Source organism: Drosophila willistoni, chromosome 3R, assembly GCF_018902025.1.
Source record: "Drosophila willistoni isolate 14030-0811.24 chromosome 3R, UCI_dwil_1.1, whole genome shotgun sequence".
NCBI lineage: Eukaryota > Metazoa > Arthropoda > Insecta > Diptera > Drosophilidae > Drosophila > Drosophila willistoni.
In genome coordinates, this window is record NC_061086.1 from 3,766,549 (window position 1) to 3,792,132 (window position 25,584).

Here is a 25,584-nt window from a genome sequence, read left to right on the forward strand (position 1 = left end):
TTAATATGAAAAACTTGTTACTATTTTCTTAAAATATAACATAAACCTTATTTAGGCCACCACTTTTAAGAATTTTTTTTCATAGGCGACACAAAAAGGTGAGCATGTTGTTTGTATAGCCATTTCAACCAAATCAGTTCTATCATCAGCAGACTTCGATAAAGAACTCCAGAATTGCAATAACCGTACCATGTATCTTCAACGTTAAAACTATTTGCGAAGTGCCACTAAATAAAGCGAACCAGAGGTCCGCGCCGAAGGTTGGATACCATTGCAGGTTTTTTGTTGTAACTTTTCTTTTATCTATAGACGACAAAGTGGAAAAACGTTTTATATTAAAATTCTAATGTTCGCGAAAGAACTGTCTATAATTTTAGGAAGAGTAATGCGGCGCCTGTTTATATGACAGCTATATTATACATATATTATATTATATATTATATTATACAGCATAGTTATCCGATTTTGATCAAGTTTGGCACAGTCATTAATATGTACATAAAGTAAACTTATAAAAATTACCTTTATGACACTATCTTAGAAAATAACGAAGTTATTGATAAGTCACTGTTTACCATCGATCGTTTCTATGAGAGCTAGATGATATAGTCCCCGATCTTTACCAAATTTGGCACAGTCATTAACAGAAATGTAAAGATAACAAATATTTAGTTTTAAATCAATCGCTTCAACGAAGTTTTTCATAAAAGTCTACATTTTCGACCGATGGTTTCTATGGGAGCTATATGATATAGTCATCCGATCTTGATAATTTAGACAACGAATTTATTGAGAAAAGTCACTATTCGTGACTTTGCCGTTTGTATGAGAGCTATATGATATAGTTGTCCGATCCGGCTGAATTTGAGATATACATACTGCGCAGTATACAGTGGTGGCAAAAAATTTGAGTAAATTTTTTTTTTGTGGCCTTAAATTCTGATTTCATTCGATTGTTACTTAATGTTAGTGAAAAGTGTTGATATCTGAATGTATAACGTTCAATTGGTTATTCTATTGAGATGATGTTCTGTACATTTCGTGGGCATATCTCTAATGGGTTTTTATTAAAGTGGGTTTTGATAAAAAACGCCAAAATTGGGACCCGGCAAAAAAAAGACACATTTTCAAAATTTGTAAAATTGATCGTACACCTTTGGACTCAAAGGTCGAGTAAAACTAAGATAAACTGCATACCACAAATTGTCAATTTGGACCCAAGGTCCAGTTTGGAGCCAATTGAAAAATTCAATTGTGTATGTATTTTTTTTGGTCTCCCTGCTTGGCGTCACTTTACGCCACTAACTCACACTAAAGTATAACTACACTTGAACAACGAAAGATAGTGAATTAAATTTCCCGTCGAATGAGATATTGTTCATCAAAATCGGACTAAAAACAGATAGACTTCGTTGCCCTGCAAAAAAGGTATTTTTTTTTAAACAGGTGTTTTTAATAGCCCAACTATTACTATATTATATATCAACTCGGCTTCTCATGCTGATCAAGAATATATATACTTTAATGGGGTCGGAAACGTCTCCTTCCGTGCGTTACAAACATCTGACCAATTTTATAATATCCTCTGCAAGGGTATACAAAACAGAAAAAGAAAATGAACGAAGAATACAATCTTATCAAAGAAATTGAAAAAAAAAATACTAAAATCTACGTCAAAGAAAAGATTAAAGAAATTAAAAGTCTTTAAAAAACAAATACGCAAAAATATTTTTAAACTCTAATTAAAACGCCAAAGTTTGTATACTCTTGCAACTTTTTTGGTAACTCTTTCCTTACCTATACCCATCAAAGTGGAAAAACGTTTTATCTAATGAAGTAAGTAAGTCGTCTCGCCGACTTAGGTATACCATACACCAGTAAAGCAAATATTTCAAATTTATTAAACAAATGCATTTTCACATGCTTTTTACAAGCATATCTTAGTATCTCGCTCACTCAATCATACGAGCACCCTAGCGCCCCCACCAGCCAACGGCCAACTCCGGCCTTATGGAAAAACGTTTATATGCATAACTCGACTGTTTTTTGTCCGATTTTGATCAAATTTGGTATTTTGCTAGATATTAGTATTAAATTTAAGTGTGCCAAATTTGATTGCATAAGGTAAAAAAATACGGGAGATAATTAAGTTTTTCAAATTACGGGGGCGGACAAGGGCGTGGACAAATTTTTATACATACAAAATGTACGTGTTTACTAAACAAATATGCATACCAAATATGGTGTCTCTAGCTGGAATAGTTTTTGAGATAAACGCTTTTTTTGAATTGCGGGGGCGGAAAGGGGCGTGGCAAAAATTTGAAATAAACTTGATCACTCTACATACTACACGAGTCTACAAACCAAATTTGGTGGCTTTAGCTCTTACTGTCTCCGAAATCTAGGTGTTTATACGGACAGACGGACGGACGGACGGACATGGCTAGATCGACTCGGTTGTTGATCCTGATCAAGAATATATATACTTTGTGGGGTCGGAGAAGCTTCCTTCTGCCTGTTACATACATTTTGATGACTTTAATATACCATTTCACCCTATGGGTGTATGGTATAAAAAGAGAAAAACAAAAGTGAAAATATTTTGACTGTTCAATTGATCATGCAGTCCGGAAAGGTTAGTAAACGTGAGGATATAACTTTTCATAATCGTGACCAAGTGTTTTTTGCCAGCAATTGGTTATGAAGCTCCCAATCTCAGCTACCGTATACGAGCTAAAGATAGAGCTTCAAAATCTGCTCAATATTCAGCCGGAAACATTGAAGATTTCTGCTTCTGATGTAACGTGTGCCGATTCAGATCTTTTAACAGAAGTGGCTGGTCTTGGCAAAAACAAACAAATTAAGCCGATTGTGTCTTGCTATGAAGGCAACAATTTTGTGTGCTTGATACTATTTTCTCTCGAAGCCGAGGATATCGATAATTCAGTGTCAGACCCAAGTATTGAAGTTGTGTCGCTCGAAGGAAGTGAGCTATCCTCAGCATCCAGTAGGATATGCGTACAGCCATCCACGATTGATTGCAAACGTGGTATTAAACGAAAAGGCCAGGGACATGAAAAACCCATAGAGACTAAACGGTAAGTATTAGGAATAGGAAATCAAAATTCAGTATGACTGAATATTCCGTCTTTTGAAAATAGGTTCAAAAATGTTCTCGAATCCAGTGAGGAGAGTGTAGAAAGCCCCTCGAATGGATTTATGAAGTAGCCATGCGGTATGGGAGGCTGGGGAATTAAATCCCGACCACGCCCGGTTAAACCTGAAATCGAAATGGAACCGGATGTTATAAATGGTCAGCGGCCCCCGTACGTTAACATACTGCCAGAGAACAGGCCGTTTGTCGTGGTCGTATCTTTCTCAGAATGTGATAAAAACTTGCGACCTGTTAGAAAAGTTCTGTGGAATTTTTTTGGACTTCAGAAACGTTCGCTGCTTGGATTTTAATGAGGTTACTCCGGTGACTGAATACAATGGGCGGCTCTACATCGCAGCGGCCAACGAGGATACGATGGAATGGGTAGCGCGCAACGTATGTGCCATGGAACCGTATCAGGCCGTCAGTCTTTTAAACTTCCTACACCTAACACCGGCCAGAGTTACGTGGACAAAGGTCGATGAGTGTTTGCTGAAAATTTTGACGCTCCTGGAACTGCAGAACTCTGATATTACGACGGAGAAGTGGGCTGTGGTGAGCCGCGAAGATGTACCCCCTATAGTGACGGATATTTGCCCCAATGAACAGGTTGAGATCTGGATGGATGCGGACAGTGTAGATATCATCAAGGAGAGATGCAACCGCCTCAAACTATCTTTTTGGATGATCGAATTTGTGTTTTGCGATTAGAAGATGCTTATATATTTTTATTTTATGCAATTTATATTTTGAAATGTTAAAAGAAAGGTTACGATTGCGGCAGACTCATTTGTCTACCGATTATTCTGACTGGCAACGGTCAAACGATAGTTTATCGTAATAGAAAAATAATAAAATATAACAATTTATGGACGTTGCTTTACTAACGAAACGTTGATTGGTGGATTTTGTCATCGAAGTTTATTATGCCAAAAGTACCCACGTTCTTGTCTGACATCTACTTTGTATCGACACTCTTTTGAACTGAAACAGAATACGTAAACAGATATTCAATATACATAAGTTGTCACAAAAAACCATAACTTTCCAGTAATCAATGACGGGTGGGTTTCCCCCGGGCCCGCAGTTTTCAGAAGGGCCCGCCAACATCACAGTCGAAAAGCGGATTTATTTGAAGGGAAGTAGGGGGCCCGAACATGGTTACCCCCGGGCCCAGATTTTCTCTCTGCGGCCCTGCCTATACCCAATCAAAGTGGAAAAACGTTTTATCTAAAAAGTGTAATGTTTGTGAAAGAACGGCCTACAATCTTAGCATAGGAAATAACGAAGATATTGATCAAAGTCACTGTTTCCAATGTTTTCACGTCAAAAGTAACGAAGTTATTGACAAAAGTCACTGTTTTTGAATGATCGTTCCTACGGCAGCTATATGATATAGTCACCCGATCTTAATTTGGCACAGTCGATTATAGGTGTAATAAACTCACCAATATTAAATTGCAACAATAGCTCAAAATATAACGAAGTTATTGGTAAAAGTCACGTGACTTTGCCGTTTGTATGAAAGCTATATGATATAGTGGTCCGATTCGGCTGAATCCGATATATACAACCCCTGAAGTATATACAAGCCTACATGCAAAATTTCAACTCTGTAGCTCTAATGGTCTAGGAGGAGTTTGCGTTGATCTAGACGGACGGTCAGACGGACGGACGGACATGGCTATATGAACTCGTCTTGTCATGCTGATCAAGAATATATATACTTGGTCGGTGATGCTTCCTTCTATGCGTTGCACACTTCTGACCAAAATTAATATACGCTTTTTGCAAGAGTATAAATATCAAAGAAGCTAACTTCGGCTGTGCCGAAGTTTATATACCCTTGCAGTCCTTGGCCATAATATTTTTACTTGTTCCAAACTCTTTGTCAGTATCATCAATTCATCAATGCATAGACAAAACCTTCAAAATATTAATTCCATTTCTTTTTCTTCTTCTTCCTCATGCTGCATGCTGCGATTGAAACGCATACACATACAGTTTACGTAGCGTTGCGTCTGTGTGTGTATGCGTGTGGATTTCAAGCAATGACTGTAACTTGTGTTCTATTTATCCGATCTGATTGAAATTTCAGGATGTTTTATATCTAAAACTATCATATTGGTTTCATGGAGATACTCCAATTTTTATGAAAATGTTTCTTCAAGAGCTATTTGATATAGTGGTCCGATCCTGACAATTTTCATACTTTATCTGCTCCGGGCTATAAGTAGCTCAAATATCAGTTTCATCCCGATAGCTCTTAAGATGGCGGCGTGAAGTTGATTTGCTCAGACGGGCGGACGGACGGACGGGCAGACGGACATGGCTGTATCGACTCAGCTTCTCATGCTGATCAAGAATATATATACTTTATGGAGTCGGAAACGTCTCCTTCTGTGCATTACAAACATCTGACCAATTTTATAATATCCTCTGCAAGGGTATAAAAAACAACAACTTTCAACATATTCGTTGAAAAATTAACTTTACTTATTATTCCGTTGCAATAAGGGCATATTATTTTGGAAGGAACCGTCTGCGACCATATAAGGTATATATGTATGTATATTTAGCACGACGTTTATATTGCCATGTCCGTCCGTCATATAGGATTGTATATACTGCACAGTTTGTACATCTCGTATTCAGCCGGATCGGACCACCATATCATATAGCTGACATGCAAAAATCACGAACTGTGACTTTTCTCAATAACTTCGCTATTTTCTAATCTATTGTCATATAATTTAATATTGGTGAGTTAATTACATTTATAAACAACTGTGCCAAATTTGATCAGGCGACTATATCTATAGCTCCCATACTCGATGGTAAACAGTGACTTTTATCAATATCTTCGTTATTTCCTATACTAAGATTGTAGGCCGTTCTTGCGCAGACATTAGACTTTTTATACCATACACCCATAGGGTGAAATGGTATATTAAAGTCGCCAAAATGTATGTAACAGGCAGAAGAAGGCATCTCCGACCCCACAAAGTATATATATTCTTGATCAGGATCAACAACCGAGTCGATCTAGCCATGTCCGTCTGTCCGTCCGTCCGTCCGTCCGTCTGTCTGCCTGTCCGTATGAACACCTAGATCTCGGAGACTGTAAGAGCTAGAGCCACCAAATTTGGTATGTAGACTCGTGTAGTATGTAGAGTGATCAAGTTTATTTCAAATTTTTGCCACGCCCCTTTCCGCCCCCGCAATTTAAAAAAAGCGTTTATCTCAAAAACTATTCCAGCTAGAGACACCATTTTAGGTATGTATATTCGCTTAGTAAATGCACACATTTTGTATGTATAAAAATTTGTCCACGCCCTTGTCCGCCCCCTGTAATTTGAAAAACTTAATTATCCTCCGTATTTTTTTACCTTATGCAATCAAATTTGGCACACTTAAATTTAATACTAATATCTAGCAAAATACCAAATTTGATCAAAATCGGACAAAAAACAGTCGAGTTATGCATATAAACGTTTTTCCATAAGGCCGGAGTTGGCCGTTGGCTGGTGGGGGCGCTAGGGTGCTCGTATGATTGAGTGAGCGAGATACTAAGATATGCTTGTAAGAAGCATGTGCAAATGCATTTGTTTAATGAAGTTGAAATATTTGCTTTACTGGTGTATGGTATACCTAAGTCGGCGAGACGACTTACTTACTTCATTAAGATATAAAACTTTTTTTCACTTTGACGGCTATCGGAAAAGTAAAGAGCAACAAAAAAATTGCAAAGGTGTACAAACTTTGACGCGGTCGAAGTTAGCCCCGGCCCTCTGGTTTTACTGTAAAACTCTGGTATTCGAATTGTCAAATAAATGAAGTAAGTAAGTCGTCTCGCCGACTTGGGTATACCATACACCAGGTGAAACAAACATTTAAAATTTCGAAAACCAAATGTATGTCTACTAAATTGTTTTAACATGCCTCATACCATTTGCTATCTCGCTCACTCTACAAACACACAAGCACTCTAGCGCCGCCACTAGCCAACGGCCAATTCTGCCCTTATGGATCGCGTAGCAAAATACGTTCATACGTATATTTTGTATGTTTCTATTCCGATTTCAATCAAATTTGGTAGTTTGATAGAAATAGATAAGATTTATTAGTCTGCCAAATTTGATCGCGATGGTCAAAAAATTGCAAGAGCTAATCTGTTTTTTCTAAATTATGGAGGCGGAAGTGGGCGTGGCAGAAAAACAAACTCGATAAGCGTACATACTACACGAGACTGTATACCAAATTTGGTGGCTCTAGCTCTTATAGTCTCCGAGATCTAGGTGTTCATACGGACGGACGCACGGACGGACGGACAGACGGACATGGCTAGATCGACTCGGTTTTTGATCCTGATCAAGAATATATATACTTTGTGGGGTCGGAGATGCTTCCTTCTGCCTGTTACATACATTTTGGCGACTTTAATATACCATTTCACCCTATGGGTGTATGGTATAAAAACTATCTACAAAACTGACCCAAGAAGTTATAATAAAAATGTAGAATTTATGTATGTATATGTATTATTGGGTTTAGATAGATCGCAGATCTCTGAGACTATGAAAACTACAGCCCTCAAATTTGATATAATGACTTTGAAAATGTTTTTCTTAAAGACTATTCTAGCTATTTGGTATGCATATTTGCTCGGTAAATGCGCACATTTTGTATGTGTAAAAATTTGCCACGCCCCTGTAATCTCCCGTTATTTGCTATTTTGTGGAAATTTGACACAAAATTTGATATTTATATCCAGCAAAAAACCAAATTTGAACCGAATCGGACAAAAAATAGACAAGCTATGCATATAAACGTTTTTCCACATTGCCGGAGATGGCCGTCGGCTGGTGGCGGCGCTAGTGTGCTCATATGCTTCTGTTAACGAGATTCTAAAATATGCTTGTAAAAAGCATGTGAACAGAATTTTTTAAAAATACGTAAATGCATTTTTATTGTAAATTCGAAATATTTTTTTTACTGGTGTATGGTATACCTAAGTCGGCTTACTTCGACTTACTTCATTTTTTAATAAATAGGCCCGATATTGGGTTAGGATATTATTCGCAAGAAAAAGATGAAGTATTTTTTAATCGCCGTGACAATCCTGGCACCTCTAACTTCTGCAGCCAGTGAGGGAGAGATCTAGTAGCAGATGAGCAGTCAATGGCACCACCTATCAAATCGGCCTGTGTTGAATCCTTGGATCAACTGCATAGACCGCCACCTCTAAGGCCTGTCCTGCAACGAGCCAATGTTGAGACTCGTTGGTTTACCCAAAATCAGGACAATTTTGATCCTGAAAACACTGCCACCGACAGAATGAAGATCCATGATCGAGAATAAGGTATACAATAAAAAGACAACTAATATGAATTACCAAACCCTGAAGCGCATGATCAACCAAGATTACTATGTGGAGGGATCACCCATTTTTGTTTATTTGGGAGGTTGAATTTGCCATCCATGCATCTGGACTTCAGGACTTTGGGTTGATATTGCCAAGCAGCAATACGGCTCTCACCTCAGTATCGAACATCCATTGATAAGGCATTGCACGATGCCTTTTTAATTAGCGATTTTCTACTCCAGACGAATAAATATAATGGTTCCAAAATCGCTGTTGCTGGGCGTTCATATGCAGGCTAAATGGCTCCTTGGATGCGTAAAAAGTATCCTGATGTACGAGAAAGTTGGTCCTCTTCGTGGCCAAAGTGGATTTTTCAGATTACATAGTAGCCGTTAAAGAAGCGTACAAGAAGTTTGGCGGTGATTATTGCTATAATCTGATAGACAATGCCACAACTTAATTTCAGAACTTATTGGCCACTGGTCAAGGTGGAAAAGCCAAAAAGGAATTGAATCTCTGTTAGGATTTCAATGTCGATAGCGAAAGCGATCAATGTGCACTATTTAGTTTGATAGCAACTATTTTTGGTAACATTGTTCAACATCAAATGTGAGTGGTATCAACAAATTGTGCTAAATAACAACTAACAATTCTCTCGTACTTTTCCCTTTAACACCTCCACTTAATCAATATTCAGCTGGCCTTGCTTGGACTTATCAAACTTGCAACGAATTCGAATTTTTATCAAATAAGAATAAAAGGGACCGTATTATAAATTTCAATTCCTTTTACATGACTCATAGCATTTGTTATCTCGCTCTTTCTTACCAACTTACAAGCACTCTTGCGCCGCCACTAGCCTACGGCCAACTCCGTCCGTTATGGACCAACTAGTAAAACTCGTTTTTACGTATATTTTTCATGTTTCTAGTCCGATTCTAATTAAATTTGGTAGGTGGATATTACTTTGGAGACGAAAGTCGGCGTGACAAAAATAAATATCAATAAATGAAGTAAGTAAGTCGTCTCGCCGACTTAGGTATACCATACAACAGTAAAGCAACTATTTAAACTATATTAAACAAATGCATTTTCACATGCTTTTTACAAACATATCTAAGTATCTCGCTCACTCAAGCATACGAGCACCCTAGCGCCCCACCAGCCAACGGCCTGCATAACTCGACTGTTTTTGGTCCGATTTTGATCAAATTGGGTGTCTGTATATTAGTATCAAATTTAAGTGTGCTAAATTTGATTACATAAGGTAGAAAAATACGGCAGATAATCGAGTTTTTTCAAATTACGGGGGCGGAAAAGGGCGTGGCAAAATCTTTATACACACAAAATGTGTGCATTTACTAACCAAATATACTTACCAAATATAGTGTCTCTAGCTAGAATAGTTTTTGAGATAAAAGCTTTTTTAAATTGAGGGGGCGGAAAGGGGCGTGGCGAAAATTTGAAACACACTTGATCACTTTACATACTACACGAATCTACATACCAAATTTGGTGGCTCTAGCTTTTACAGTCTCCGAGATCTAGGTGTTCATACGGACAGACGGACGGACGGACATGGCTAGGTCGACTCGGCTGTAGATGCTGATCAAGAATGATCAAGGTTGGAGAAGCTTCCTTCTGCCTGCTACATACATTTTGGCGACTTTAATATACCATTTCACCCTATGGGTATGAATAAAACCCGTCTTCCTCCTTTGAGTATTATGATATAAAGTATACACTGCCTTTTGCAAAATTTTGGAGTTACGTAAGTTTCCTCATCGCTTCTTGGTATATTCCAATATTTTCTCTTCATATATTTTAAATAAATTACAATTCGCATGGGTCTAATAATTTATCCAGTTTAAAAAGTTGAGTCATTATTTTCTATCAGATGAAAGCGACAACGACGAAGAAGATGCTCCAATGACGGCTCAACAGGAGCCACCCACGGCTGAGGTGCGCAAGGTCAAGCCGCCTCCTATTTTTCTACCGGAGGTTCACGATATTAAGGACTTAATAAGAGACGTTACATCCGTAATCGGCGGCAAAAATTTCGACTACAAAGCGGGTAGGGATGGACAAGTCAGAGTCAACCTACAAGATAAGGAGAGTTTTTCAACTCTGAAAAACTACCTTAGTGAACTCGACATCCCATACCAGACTTTCCAGCCTAAAGACGAGCGAGCTTATAGAATTGTTGTCAAAGGTCTTCATCACACCACCAATCCCATGGACATTAAGGAAGCACTGGCTGCCAACGGGCACATTGTTAGAGGCCTGGACATCAAAAATGCAATCAGCCGCAGTACAAAGAAACTTCTGGCTATGTTCTTTGTGAACTTGGAATCGGCAAGCAATATCAAGGATGTGTTTGCTACTAAACGCCTTTGCAGCTGCGTGGTCACAATCGATCCACCCCGTAAGACGACTGACGTACTCCAGTGCTACAGATGCCAAGGATTTGGACACACTCAGAAGAACTGCAACCTGCAGTTCAACTGTGTAAAATGCGGAGGCGCTCATAGTTCCTCGGACTGCCGCAAGCCAAGGACCGATCCTCCCCGCTGTGCTCACTGCAAGGGCAACCATACTGCCTCTTATAAGGGCTGCAAAGTCTATTTGAAGGCAAAGGAGACGCATCTGCCAAAGCCAAGGTCAACCCCAACGACACCATCACCAGGTTACTGGCAAACCTCTGCGAGCAAGCCAGGCGTCACTTTCGCCAATATATTAAAAGGCAATCAGCTGCCTCCCCAGCAGGCAGAGGCCCCTCCTGTCAATTCGTCCCAAACAAGCCGAAGATTGGATCGCCTTGAAGCTCTTATGGAGAAGATAATGGACCAAGTTGCTGCCATGACACAGCTCCTAACGTCAATCACGGCCCAAAAATGCAAATAAACCTCCATATCGTCCTATGGAACGCAATAACACACAAACATTATAACCGCCAATGTCCAACCACGAAAACTTGCTGATTGTCCCCGGACAGATTGCAAATTCGCTATATTGCTGTCAAATAAAAAAAAGAAAAAAAAAATTATTTTCTATTAGAGTCTATACTTGTACTACATTAAAATCTTTGACACTTATTTTTATATTTGTATACCGAGATGAAATTTTTTTTTTGGTCTTTTTATTACCCGAGTAAGATAAAATATGAAAATCATCAGGATCGGACTACTATATCATATAGTTCTAGAAGATACATTTTTGCGGAAATTGGAGTATCCCCATAAAATTTACCAATATAATAGTATTGATAGTATAGATATAAAACCTCAGATCCCCTAAATTTGAATCTGATCGGATAAATAGAACACAAGTTACAGTCAATATAAATCGGTTCAAGCGCTGCCGGCAGCGCTGCTTGCTGCTTACTATGTCACTTTCAAATCAATAGAACTCACGCATACACACACAGACACAACACTACGTGAACTGTATGGGTATGCGTGCCGTGCTTTGCTTAGGGAACGATGGAAGAAGAATAAAAAGTTTTAGTAAAAAGAGAAATAATATTTTGTTTGTGAATTAAAAAATTGAGTTGCAGGGAAAGAAATTTCAAAAAGGAAAAATATTATTGCCAAGGACTGCAAGGGTATATAAACTTCGGCATAGCCGAAGTTAGCTTCTTTTAAATTTTGGGTTTAATTCAATTGTGTATCACAAAATATAACGAACTATAAACTATATTTTAATGCATTGCAATTAATTTAAAAAAAAAGGTTTCAACTAATTTGAATTATGAAACGAAAAAAAAGTTGATTTTGATTTTCAGTTCGTTGCCTGATATAAATATGTACATACATACATATCTATATACATATGTATGTATATGTATGTATGTATAAATACATGTATGTATTCTTCGACCGATATTGAAATTGGAAATGACAGTTTAGGCTCATAATCCAAAAGTATGTTGAATAAACTTTTTATACTTTCTTTAAAAATCTCCTTAGTTTTTAAATTTCAGTATTACGTTTTCCAATGGGCGTAATAAGGATTTGAAAAGGATAAAAGCTGTTTCTATTTGTGTAAATTGCTTGGAGAATATACATATATATATATGTATATTTCCAGATCATCATCTATCAATACTAACTAAATGCTATTTAAGTTCTTCGTCTAAAGCCTTTAGAAATTTCCATTGCTTTAATTTATGCACCGAATCGAATACATATATTAATGATCCATGAGAATCTGTTGAATCTTTAGCTGATCTCAAGGAAATACGCCTTCACCTTTTGGCAACAGAAGAAAAAAAACACCAAGAGGAACTCTTCACAATATATTTCTCAATATTTGCCTAAATGAAAATAGATTTTCATCTTGTACATACGTGTATCTGGCGTATCTTACATTTATGTGCTATTTTTAGGTGCATATCTAATGGATACAGATACGCAAGCAAAACACACAATGAAAATTATGTGTGAGTTAAAAAAATGAGACAAGCATAAAAAGAAAAATGCAGGCAGCCAAAAAAGAAAAATCAAGAAAATCTATACATACAGATTGAGATACATTAAGAAGCTAAGAGATATATGTGTATGTAGGTAGCTATGATTTGGTGAGAGGATCCAACACACACACACACATACAGAAAGTTTCTTGGGGAAATTTTCTTAGGGAAATTCGTTGATCTCTCTTTGGGGAAAATTGCGAAAGCGCTTTTCCGCTTTATAATATTAATGGGAAATTTTTGTTTTTGAAAAATTATTCAATCTTGCGTTGGTGTGGCTGTTAGATATACATATATACATGATCTCATAGGTGTGTGTGTGTGTGTGTGTGTGAACGTGTGTTTGTGCGCGTTGGGGTCGCTTTTTTCTGGGATAGACGATTCGGTCAGCATCAGTGTTCTCGGGGTTTCGACAGCGTATAGTGTGTTTGAAACGCTAAGGTTAGTCTACGGCCAACGGCTGCTGCCCAGGATTTCTTATTAAACTAAAAAGAAAATTTCAAAAAATTAAAAAAAAAAATATAAATATATTTTTATATCAAAAGCAGAGTAATCAAATATATGAACTGATGAAGTGCAAAAAGTGCATGCAAAATGCATGGGGTAAAATTTTCCAACAAAAAAAATAAGGAAATTACAAAATAAAAATGTGTCCCATAAGTTATATTGAGTGCTTAAAATAATTTCAATTAATTTCTAATAAAATTCTTTTCAACAATCTAGAATGTGAAAAAAGTGCTGCCCAAATAATTTCCAAAAATATTGGAAACAATTTTTTGAAATGATTACTTTCTTCAGTGTTTATACGAAAACAAAAAAAAATACAAAATTTGCTTATAAGGAATTTTGTAACTAAATCTGACGGGCTACTAATACCAAATCAAATAATCTAGCTGTGTGTGTGTGTGTCGGAAAATTTGCACGTACATATATACATATATATATGAAAAGCTCTATACTCACTCACATACATACCCACACACACACATTCGCACTCACGCACAATTTTCACAGTTTCCACCAGAAGCATTTCTCATTGGCGTTTTCTCAAATATTTTTGTTCTATATAAAATTAACTATAGACAGACACCTGCCCATCTCTCACACACGTACATATAGATATATCTGTGTGTGTGTGTGTGTGTGTGTATGAAGGCATTTTATTTTTAACTTCATTTGAAAACTTAGACGAAAAAGCTTTCTTTAGCTTTCATGATCTTTTTCTGACGTCGCCATGGGCAAATTTATCCTTGGATATATTTTGTTTTTGGAAAATATTATTGAGATTGAGCAATCTTATAGATATATAGAGCGCAGACTTGTGTATGTATCTAAAATATATATATACATATATATATGGGTACCATCCACACAGACACAACGAAATGGCCAACATTTTCAAATTAAAAAAAATCGTATTTTCTTGCCATTTATGAATGATGTGCGAAGGCCAAAAGGAATGTACTTCTTCTATATACATATATATTTGAATATTTCCCGCCCCCTTAGGAAAAACTTAAAGATATATTTAGATAATGAGTGAAAAGTAAATTTGTTTTTAATATATACAATTTTTAACATTTAAGAGAAAGGAACTTACCTCATTTTCCTTCTAAAAGATTCGCTACTGATAATTAAAGTATTAAAATCATGAACTAATCAAATCAATATATCAAAAGTAAAGATACTAAATGACTTTGTCCCACATTCAAGATTATTATAAACCACCCACCCCCACAAGCACACACACCTTTCACATATATACATATACATATATAAGTGACCCCAAAAAAAGTATTGAAAACTTTTGAAATTGCAATCTAAATACATATGTTATCTATATAGATATCATACATGATCAAATGTGAATTCTAGAATTACATTTAGCAAAAATGTCCATAAATCGACCCCAATGGACAACATATATAAATGTGTGTGCGTAGGTGTGTGTGTGTGTTTGTGGACTGGATATTTTTCACATTCGAAATGTATTTTTAAACATTTTTAAACAAGAAGCACACAAAATTCTTATGGAGAGAGTCTAGTTCGTTCTGAACTCATTCCCAGTGGGCGTCAAAATTCTCATGTTTACATTTAGCTTTTTGGATTTCGTTCAAGAGATACATATAGTATATATATGTATAGACAGATATATATCGGTGCCAGAGATATATATAGAGATATATATATTGAGGGGGAGGAAATTGCTTGAAGTAAACAAATTTAAATTGCATTTTTTATGATCTGAGAATGTCTACAAAGTGGTCCAAAGCCATTGAAGGTGTCAAATGAAATATCACGGCTAAGAAAAACTGGGTTAATTTTAAAGTGAGGGAAAGTAATAGAAATTCAAATAACTTTTACTTGCTTCAATTATACTTAACATTTTCTGTTGCCTTTAGTATAGTAGCTAAAGTAGAAACTGAAAACTGAAGAAGAATTCGTATTTCAGATTTTTGAAAAAACTTTAAAATATTAATTAAAACAAATGACACAAAACATGGATTAAGAAAATATCATATTTTCTTACTTTTCCACTAAAATACCTGTTAAAAAAGATTTTGATAGTTTTTAAAGTTTTTCAATACAAAATTTTTGAAACATTTTTATTAATCAAACCTTCCTTTCCAATTGCAGTGCTTTTTTCCAGTTTTCTTCCCTTCTAAGCTTAAAGAACAAACACAAACACCATGGACGCCATCAAGAAGAAGATGCAAGCGATGAAGCTTGAGAAGGATAATGCCATTGATAAGGCAGATACCTGTGAAAATCAAGCTAAGGATGCCAACTCCCGCGCCGATAAACTCAATGAGGAGGTGCGCGATCTGGAAAAGAAATTGGTCCAGGTTGAGGTCGATTTGGTAACATCCAAGGAACAATTGGAGAAGGCCAACACCGAGCTGGAGGAGAAGGAAAAATTGTTGACCGCCACGGAGTCTGAGGTCGCCACCTTGAACCGTAAGGTGCAACAGATTGAAGAGGATTTGGAAAAGTCGGAGGAACGCTCAACCACCGCACAACAGAAGCTGTTGGAGGCCACACAATCGGCTGATGAGAACAACCGTATGTGCAAAGTATTGGAGAACCGTTCCCAACAGGATGAGGAGCGTATGGATCAGTTGACCAATCAATTGAAGGAAGCTCGCATGTTGGCTGAGGATGCCGATACCAAGTCCGATGAAGTGTCCCGCAAGCTGGCCTTCGTTGAAGATGAGCTCGAAGTGGCTGAGGATCGTGTCCGTTCGGGCGAGTCCAAGATCATGGAGCTGGAAGAAGAGTTGAAGGTGCGCCCAATTGAAAGATTCGAAATGAAATTGATTATAAAAATATTTGAAATTTCCCATTTTTATAAAGGTTGTCGGTAACTCTCTGAAATCCCTGGAAGTGTCCGAGGAGAAGGCCAACCAGCGTGTTGAGGAATTCAAGCGTGAAATGAAGACCTTGTCCATCAAGTTGAAGGAAGCCGAACAGCGCGCCGAACACGCCGAGAAGCAAGTGAAGCGCCTGCAGAAGGAGGTCGACAGGCTAGAAGGTGAGATTACCTATCCATCTATACTAACAAATATCTCTCTCTATCTATCTATATCGTATTCTGAAACGAGTGTTCAGATATTGTATATTACTACGATATGATATAAGATCCAATCAAAAAACCAGCTTCAACTAATGCCAATGTTGCAGTTGTATATATCACTAAAAATGTATTAGACAAATAATTATATTTTTTTCTCTGCTTTTTAATTAAACCAAATGTAATATAAACCATAATGCTTCTTGCAGACCGTCTCTTCCATGAGAAAGAAAAATACAAAGCAATCTGCGATGATTTGGACCAGACATTTGCTGAACTTACTGGATATTAAAACCAAAAAAAAAAAATAACCTACCAAAAAACAAACAAAAAAATCAAAAAAAAAAAAAAAGAACTACAACAAAATTTACTACACATACTTATATATGTACATATCTCTATCCTGCCATATATAAAATTGCTCTAACCACAAGCCCAACCCACACACACACACACACACACACACACACACACTTATACAGTCGACTCAAAATGGATTTCCCCTCAAAAATTCCTTTCGAAACAAATTTGTACACTGTAAATAATTTGTTTAGTCATGCCAACAATTGCAACGCTGTAAAAAAATTGAGTAAAAGAGCCAACTGTAGTTACATATAAGCATATATATAGGCTTTCAACACAGGTGATTTTAAAATTATTTGAGTTTTTTTCCTTATTTTCTGTGTGTGTGTGGCATGATGAAAAAATATTTGTTATCTTGCCTTATCCCCGAACAACAACATCCACCGATAGAGTACAATATCCTATACCTTTTTATCTGAACTCGTCAGCATTTTGTACAGGCTCTCTAGTTGTCTCTTTCATTCTCGTATGATCTATGTTGTGGTAGATTTCACTGGCTATCATGTTGTCATCCTTACTCCTACACAAATATTGATCTAAATGCTCTCCTTCTTTCGTCATCATCCCATGTAGTCTCTCCAGTTGTCTCTTTCTTTCAGCTTCGTATCGATATTGTGTTCGATTTCATTCGACATCCTGTCCTCAGTCCTGATTCCTGCACACCAAAAACAGTCTAAAAGCTTGCTAAAACAGCGCCAATTAACACTAAGCAAATAACATTTAATTTTTTTAGTGTATAAATTATACTTCTATTGCACCTTCAATATATTAGTATTTGCCAAACCTTCCCCCAAACCACGCCCCCCATTTCAATTATTTAGACAATATATTAATATAATTTCCGTCTTTTTGTTTTTTCCCCCCCTTCCTCTTAGACGAATTGGGCATCAACAAGGACAGATACAAGTCTCTGGCCGACGAGATGGACTCCACATTCGCCGAATTGGCTGGCTATTAAGTTCATACGATCAAGATCTGACCAAGAAGATCCATCCTTTCCATCTCTTGGTGTCCTTTATTTTGGAGTGGAACTAAACTCGACGTTATTGTAAACGATTATCTCACAACAAATGATTTTGAAAGCAAACCAAAAAAGAAAGAAAAGAAATATCAAACTATATGCCAAGAATAACATCCATTGTGTATATATATTTTATACTACTACTGCAACAACAACAGCATATTATCTATATTTAAATATATAAATTTCTAATAAATAAATAACACCAACAACAAGATCAACAACAGCAACAACAACAATGCAGAACTACCTAAAACAAAAAAAAAAAAGAGGAAACAAACGAAACAAAGCACACATTTTTCTATTTTTAAAGTCATGTTTAAAAATATTAAGAACACATAATTTTCAAATATTTTCGAGTAACCCAGAGCTAAAAACAAAGAGAGAGTTATAGAGAGAGAACACAACAAAAAAAAAAACAAACAAGAACAAAAAATGCTATGGATTATAAACTTAAGAATGATGGTTGCATAAATTTCTATATAAATTTACAAAAGTAAAAAAATTAAAAACCTCAAAAAAAAAGTATAAAATAATTTATAAAAAAATTTACAAAAAAAAAAAACAAACAAAAACAAAACAAAATGATATATTATATTGATATTTGAAATTTGGTTTTAGATGAGTTCATGCTGAAAATACACAAATTTACTCACTTCCATTTGGCCCCATGGTCATTTGCTTGTTATCAGGTTTGCGGTGTTGATCTTTGGGGAAACCCCCAAAAATCAAAGATTGAAAAGCCCAAACTAAAAGTGCGTCATAACCTCAGAAAGAGAGAGAGAGACAAACAGAAAGAGAGAGAGACCTTCATTGCAACATCTTTAACATAATGAAATGAAAGTCAAATATCAGTATTTCTTCAGGGTAACCAAATAATCGAAGGCATGTGGTTTATGTGGGCAGCGAGTTTTGGCCATCATCAATCGGTCTCAGACCGCCCAGTGTGAAAATTGATTCATTTAACTAGTGTGGGGAGGATGGAGGATGGGGGATGGGGGATGGGGGTGTTTGCCAAAACGCTGGTATTCAAATCTGGTGGACCTTTCTTTTTTGTGGATTAAAGAAAAGTGAAATGGCAAATACAAAGACTAAAATAATCCATTAAATGTTAACATTTTTATTTGATTTACACAAGTTGTTTAAAATACCCCAACTGAAAGGAGTAAATAGTCATTTCATCCATGGTATGATGAATATATGAAACTAATAGAGAGAAGTGCTTCCGACTTCATAAAGCATACGTACATACATATGTATGTTCCTAATCAGCATCAACAGGGGATTCGATAAACAACTAGATCTCGCAGACTGTAGAAGCCAGCACCACCAAATGAAGTATGTAGACTCCTTTAGTATGTATTTATCAGGTAGGTTAGGTTATATTCAAATTTTTGACTCCTACTATCGCCCTAGTAGTCCAAAGTTTTCTCTCGAAATCAGTACCTATCAACCTACCAATTTTTATTAAATTCGGTTACAAAAGACACAACTTATGAGAATAAATTAAGAGTATGAAAAGGTTACTGGACTACTTGTCGGTGCAACAACTTACATTCTTCATTTTTGATAGAGAACTAACATATTTTGTGTATTTGGGAATTCATTGATATAAAAAATAAATTGAATTTATATTTTTTTTAAATATCTAAAGCGGGAGTTTGCTTCTTGGAATAACAATACAGTTGAACTTCCCTATAGTAAACTTCTACATAAGTGAAGTCCTTAAAAGTCACAGATCTTTGGTTCCATTATTATAAGTGTTTATACAGTACATAGCCAAGTTTTGTTTGTGGTCAAAGTGGTTTATAGGCAGGTACAACTGTAGTTACCACATTTCAATATGCCCTTTAGCAATTAAATCACTTTCAATGATTTCTGATGAGGTGTTTAACAATAATAATTGTGGGCAGCCCCAGCAGACAGACAGATAGATAGACAAATAGACAAATAACCTAAGCAAAATAAAAGCCAAAGCCCAATGACTTACATTTTGTATAAAGAGACGCCGACGAAGCGTCGAAGGAGAAAGTGAAATTTTGCATTTCTCGTAAGAAATTTAACAGCAGCAACGGCCACAACAACAATCACATCGAGCTCTGGCCATTGCCATTGGCAATGACAGCGTTAACTTTGTCTTTAAGCCGGGCCCAACCCGGTCCGCAAAGTTTTGAACATCAGTTTTAGTTTTCAACTCGTGGCGATCACAACGAACAAGTAACGCATAAAATTTTCGGCTCGAAGTTATTTCTGTTTGTTTTTTTTTGGGGAAAGGTGCAACCAAGCAAACAATTACAATTACCCACATTCATGTTGTTGTTGCCGTCATGTTGCCGGCCACAAAATCAACAACTACAACTACAACCACAACGACGACGATGACGCTAAACTTGAGTATACAATTTGTTTATTTTGTTTTATTGGGCCAGGCTTTTGTTGGATTATGCAATGCGAACGATGGTGAAAATATGCAAAAGCCATTGTCATCGCCATCATCGTTGTCATACGTCAATGAATCATTATTAACGGAAGCACCGATTTGGTCGCAATTTCTCGAAGATTATGTCTTGAGGTGGGTGCCTACCAAAATGAATCATTCGTCCATGTAAAGTGTAATTATTTTCTTCTCGCACAGCCAAAGCAGCAGTCAACGGACCTCTAAAGATTTACCCTATATGGGCAACGATATGATGGGCGGAGGACCCATCAATTATCATTCGTCCGCCTATAAGAGACCTGGTAATAATATTTATATTACACGACGCATAGGTGAGGCTGTGGAATTGGAGCCACATTTACGTAAACCAGTAGAAAGTCCAATTGTCAATCCACAATTTCGACCCATGACCAATCAAATGTTGCACCAGCAGCAGCAGCAACATCAGCAGCAACAACAGTTGCAACAACGTCAGCAACCTGGATTTCTGCAGCAATTATTTGGTTTTGGTGGCGGTAGTTCTAGCTCTAGTAATTCCCCACAATCCCAATCCCATTTGCGCCCTGTGCCCCTGCAACAGCAACAGCAACAACAACAACAACAGTTGCAGCCTCCATCGCATCCCCACACATCAGGCGGAGGTGCTCAACCGACAACATTTCGAGCTGTTTCCGAGAATGATTTATACCTACTTGGAGCCATCGAAAAGCTGGTCTATCGTGTTGGTATGTTAAGAAGATTTATCAAAGAACCTATTTGCTTACAATTTTTGTATACATAAGTAATTGTGGAATGTAACTTTATATGAGGTAATAAGGGTCAGTTCAGACTTTCAGAAATCGATCTCATAAATCATTTTTAACTCATTTTGCCCAAGTAGTGCGAATTTGAAATGATCGTGTTACTTTTATTTATCATCACACTGACACTCCTTTAGCAAGAATTACTCATTTTTTCAGGTCTAGATTCTATGATTTTCTAATTGCAGCCACTTCCAAATGAATCTTATGAATTTTGACCTTCGTTTGCAAAATATTTCCATATAAAAAAGGCAAAAGTTTTCGATTTCAAATTTAATTTTGTTTTTATATTTCCTTTTCTTGAAAGTAATTAAAAATGAATTCGATATACATTTTGAGGCATTTCTCTTTAAAGTATTTGCATAACAATTTTTGTCTCTTTTTTTTAGATTATTTGGAAAGTCGTGTACGTCGAACGGAGCAATTGATCTATTACTTGATGGCGGGCAACAATCAGAAGGAAGTCAAGGATCCATGTCCTACAAATTTCACAAGGATTAGTGACAATTGTTATTACATCAACAGTCATCAGCAGGTCAACTGGAAGACAGCGAATACGGCTTGCAAAGCACTCAATGCCCATTTGGCCGAATTCGAGAAGGTATCGGAGAATGAGGAGATTATGGCCTATTTGCTAAATCAACCGGCTCATAGGGGACGGGATTATTGGTTGGGCGGCCTGAATCCTGGTCTCCTGTGGATATGGTCGAATTCGGCTAAGCCAGTGAATCCCAATACAAATCTCACATCGATAGCCATGTCACAGAAGGAGAAGGGTGACAATGCCACAGCAACCAATCTGGTGGACAGTGACGACGAGGAGCATAAGGAGGAAGAGACGGGCGATATACTCAACAATACGGTACAGATTGAGGGCAAGGGTCGCTGCCTCCGCCTGTCCTACAATGCTGGCAAGCATAGCTACGCCTACTATGGACAGGAATGCACCTCGCGACACTATTATATATGTGAGCATGAGGACAAGACTCTGGACAATAAGATCAAGAAAATAACTCGAGAGCTAAAGCTGTTCGAGTAGGGTATGCCATGTGATAGATCGGCAGAAATCCTATATAAACATAAACATTTAGCCATATTACGTAAATTTTCATGTGAATTTATTCTTGTTAAATATTTATTATAATATTTATAAATAAACATAATAATTGTTCCAAACATTTTTAAAAAATGGAGTGAAAAAAACACAAAATAAGAGTAAAAAGGAATCCAGTTTGGAACTCATTCAATGAGTTCAAAATGTATACACAGATCTGAATGCTGGTGGAGATCATGATCTCAGTTAGCTTAGCTTAGCTTGGCCAGGCCTAGTCGGGATATAGATAATCCTGCAAGATGTTTTGGAAAGCAATTTTTATTTTGCCCCGATCGCGACCGTTTAGTTTTTGTATATCGGGCAGCAGGCTCATTAGGAACATGGCATCCGAATCGGTTTTGCAGTCACACAACTCCACCACATTGCCAACACCTGCACTGCCACTGCCTCCAGAACTAGGCATTGATCCGCTTGAGTTGTTTGCCTCCAGGCGCAGTAAAGGCTGCTGCTGCTGCTGATGCTGTGACGTTGGATGATGTCCAGCATGTCGTTGTTGTTGAAGGCCAGCTGGAGGCGCTATACTTCCGGCCACACTCGATGGCGTTGGCAATTCCAAATCGTGTGAGGCTGAGGAGGCTGCCAGCAGAGAAACTCCAGCACTGTGAGTTGTTGTGCTGACCATATCGACGGGTTTGCTAAACGTTGGACGCACAAAAGAGATGTTCGAATGGGCCTGTGCCGGCGTTTGAGCCGATCCTGAGCTGTTCTGCTGCTCCTGTGACCGAGGACGGCCATGAATGCGCATTTCTTCTTGATATGCACGGACCTGTAGGCGATTTACATGCAACTGGCGATTAGAAGAATGAGTAAGCTGGTGCTGATGATAGCGCCGCTGCATCTCCGATACTGATGAACTGGCGGCAGAACTGGATGTAGCTGCCATCTTGTGCATTTGGTCATGATCATCGGGTTCAGGCACTTCATCCTCGTCATGATCATGTACGTGATCCTGTTCGTAATCATCGACGGGTTCTTCGCATTCTGATTTGATGTCATTGTTGTCCAACTGATTGTGAAAGCGTGCTCGCTGCTCTTCGTCCATCATTTCATCGAGTTCGGACTGATTGGGTTCAGCTTCATCGAAATAGTCCAAATAGTTGTCCATTTGCTGCGGCTGGGGCGATAGTTGGGTCGCTGTATTCGGATGCCCTGGATTTGAGTTCGATGAGGTGCTTATGGCCACTGTGCGCTCTCGCTGCATGCGGTTCGATAGACTGGAAAGATGGGCCAGGGCATCTTGCACCTGAGTGTCCAGTGATTTGGGTTGCTGATGCTTCTTACGTAGATACGGATGCAGAAAGAACATTCGATCAAAGTAGGACCAACATGGTGGCACCTTCTCTTCCAAATAGTTGGTGTACTCGCGTCGAAATGAGATACGCAAATTTGTCCACTTGGCCAGACTTGCACCGGGATTCTTTTCCAGCTTTATGTCAACCTCCCGCCAAAAATTCTCCACATATGGACGACAAAAGTAGTACTTGTGCCGTGGATTGTAGATGGCCTCATCTCGCTGGACAATGTCAATCAACTTGAATACCTCCTCGGTCAGCCATCGTGATGAGCAACTGGCACTAGCACTCAGATTGCCATTGCTCGAAACAAACTGACTAGCGCTGAATTCACCCGACATTATGCACAATGTATGTGTGGGGCTAGATAACAATTGTGCGTTACATTTGTATCTCTTGTATAAGGATCACAGGTTGCAAATCAATTTTTTGCAAAACATTTTTACAAAAACAAACAGAAAAAACAAACACCCCCTATTAGCGAGAATTCGCCTCGCTTTATACACCGTGAGAAACGGGTGCTACTTAAAGCAAGGCATAAAGTTTACCACTTCCTGCGGGCTCATCCTGACGACGTATAGCCAGGAGTCCTTTACGCAGAAGCGTGTTCCAGCATCTTTCATATGACAAGTTGGAGGCATATGGACGTCGTGCGGTCAGCCAGATGCCCTTGATGAAAAGGGAGCTGTGTGCCGAGGTAAGCATAGTGCACTTTTTGGCGTATTATTTACTTTTTGTAAATAGTAGATTAGTCTTAATTAATTTTTTTTATTATTAATAATATTTGAAAGTAGTAGATTAGTTCTAATTTAGTTTAATAATATTTGTAAGTAGATTAGTTCTAATTTAGTTTTAATTCATTTTATATTTCTAATGTAAATATATAAATAGTAGTATATAATAATAATGCAAATATATGAAAAAACATACCTATAAATAAATATAATATATTTTTCTCTCAGTGCAGATTCGCCCGAACCGTTAACATTTTGCCGTCTCGCCGTAACTTTTTGGCAACAACAAAACTCTAGAGGTGGTAGTCCGGCCGATAAACGTCCATTTATGAAATATGGCAGCACTGAGATATGCAATAATAGTTTGGTTACCCTATTTCCGCGTCTACTTTGAGTTTCCAGCCCTCAAATTTGGCGCTAAGATTACGAAATGAAAAAGCAACGAACATATTGAGAAAAAGCGAGAATATAAAAAATATAAATTTAATGTGAATAAAATAAAAAGTTTACAGAGAACCAAGACTCTACAAGTAAAGAGTATGCATATAAAGAATGTCTAACCGAAAGCGTCGCTCAAACTGCGGACAACGATATAAAAACAAAAATGAAAATCAAACGGATTCTTTTTTTTGTTACATTTTGTTAAATTTTTTCCAAACTTTTTTGTGGCCCATTTAAAGCGTTCCCTCGCTCCCCTTTGCAAGCAGCACACATACACAGTGAGCAAAATAATTTAACTTACGGTTTTAGAAATTAAATCTGCAAACGTACATACATATGTACATATAAAAGTACAACCCTATTTGCATAACACAAAATATTTAATTAATTTAGTTTAATTTATTGCATATGTATGTATATAATATAGAAATGTTTGATTGGATTTCGTCACAAAGTGTAGTGAAACTTTCTTTGACCGATGTACATACCCTCCCGCAATTCAACCTATAAAAAACCGGAATCTCTCCCAGTCCCAGAGAATCAGAGAGAGAGTTACAAAAAGAGGGAGAGCAAGAAAGAGTGAGACGACAAGCTGTAAAAAGTACACATATAAAAAACATAAACAAGCCTTTTTTCACCATGAGCGAGCGTGCGACAGGGATAGAACGAGCTGTTGAGGGAGGGAGCTGCTGAGGGAGAGAGACCGCGATGAGACTGGCAAGAAAAAACTTGCTTGTGTTGTGATTTTTTTTCAGTTCAGTTTTTGCTACGAACGCGCGCACACAAGCACGAGAGAAGAACGGTTCTTTTTTTGGTCGTTT

General features: G+C 37.4%; 3 protein-coding genes across 4 annotated transcripts; 2 read left to right on the forward strand and 1 right to left on the reverse strand.

Annotated features, from left to right (window-relative positions):
- The first annotated feature begins 13,376 nt into the window (after positions 1-13,376).
- Positions 13,377-18,160, forward strand: LOC6650533 (tropomyosin-2). Of its 2 annotated transcripts, none has more exons than XM_015176914.1 (4): positions 13,377-13,431; positions 15,628-16,274; positions 16,345-16,522; positions 17,800-18,160. In XM_015176914.1, the coding sequence occupies exons 2-4, from the start codon at positions 15,681-15,683 to the stop codon at positions 17,880-17,882; spliced, it is 855 nt and encodes a 284-aa protein (XP_015032400.1). In that variant the 5' UTR covers positions 13,377-13,431; positions 15,628-15,680; the 3' UTR covers positions 17,883-18,160. The 2 variants fall into 2 exon arrangements, with proteins under 2 accessions (XP_015032400.1, XP_002072806.1); XM_002072770.4 differs by lacking the exon at positions 17,800-18,160 and adding an exon at positions 16,771-16,887.
- Positions 18,161-20,366: 2,206 nt separating this feature from the next.
- LOC6650534 (mastermind-like protein 2) lies at positions 20,367-22,287 on the forward strand. Its single transcript, XM_002072771.4, has 3 exons — positions 20,367-20,517; positions 20,581-21,107; positions 21,572-22,287. The coding sequence occupies exons 1-3, from the start codon at positions 20,414-20,416 to the stop codon at positions 22,219-22,221; spliced, it is 1,281 nt and encodes a 426-aa protein (XP_002072807.3). The 5' UTR covers positions 20,367-20,413; the 3' UTR covers positions 22,222-22,287.
- LOC6650535 lies at positions 22,279-24,066 on the reverse strand. The gene has a single exon (XM_002072772.4). It carries the CDS (start codon positions 23,927-23,929, stop codon positions 22,508-22,510), a length of 1,422 nt encoding a protein of 473 aa, XP_002072808.1. The 5' UTR covers positions 23,930-24,066; the 3' UTR covers positions 22,279-22,507.
- Positions 24,067-25,584: the final 1,518 nt, after the last annotated feature.

What these genes read in the sequence shown, in the direction of transcription:
- LOC6650534 (XM_002072771.4), top strand. Translation starts at nt 20,414, where the DNA reads ATGCAAAAGCCATTGTCATCGCCATCATCGTTGTCATACGTCAATGAA. An exon ending in CTCGAAGATTATGTCTTGAG is followed by an intron (nt 20,518 to 20,580) that starts GTGGGTGCCTAC and finishes CTTCTCGCACAG; the next exon opens with CCAAAGCAGCAGTCAACGGA. An exon ending in AAAGCTGGTCTATCGTGTTG is followed by an intron (nt 21,108 to 21,571) that starts GTATGTTAAGAA and finishes TCTTTTTTTTAG; the next exon opens with ATTATTTGGAAAGTCGTGTA.
- LOC6650533 (XM_015176914.1), top strand. Translation starts at nt 15,681, where the DNA reads ATGGACGCCATCAAGAAGAAGATGCAAGCGATGAAGCTTGAGAAGGAT. An exon ending in AGCTGGAAGAAGAGTTGAAG is followed by an intron (nt 16,275 to 16,344) that starts GTGCGCCCAATT and finishes ATTTTTATAAAG; the next exon opens with GTTGTCGGTAACTCTCTGAA. An exon ending in GGAGGTCGACAGGCTAGAAG is followed by an intron (nt 16,523 to 17,799) that starts GTGAGATTACCT and finishes CCTTCCTCTTAG; the next exon opens with ACGAATTGGGCATCAACAAG.
- LOC6650535 (XM_002072772.4), bottom strand. Translation starts at nt 23,929, where the DNA reads ATGTCGGGTGAATTCAGCGCTAGTCAGTTTGTTTCGAGCAATGGCAAT.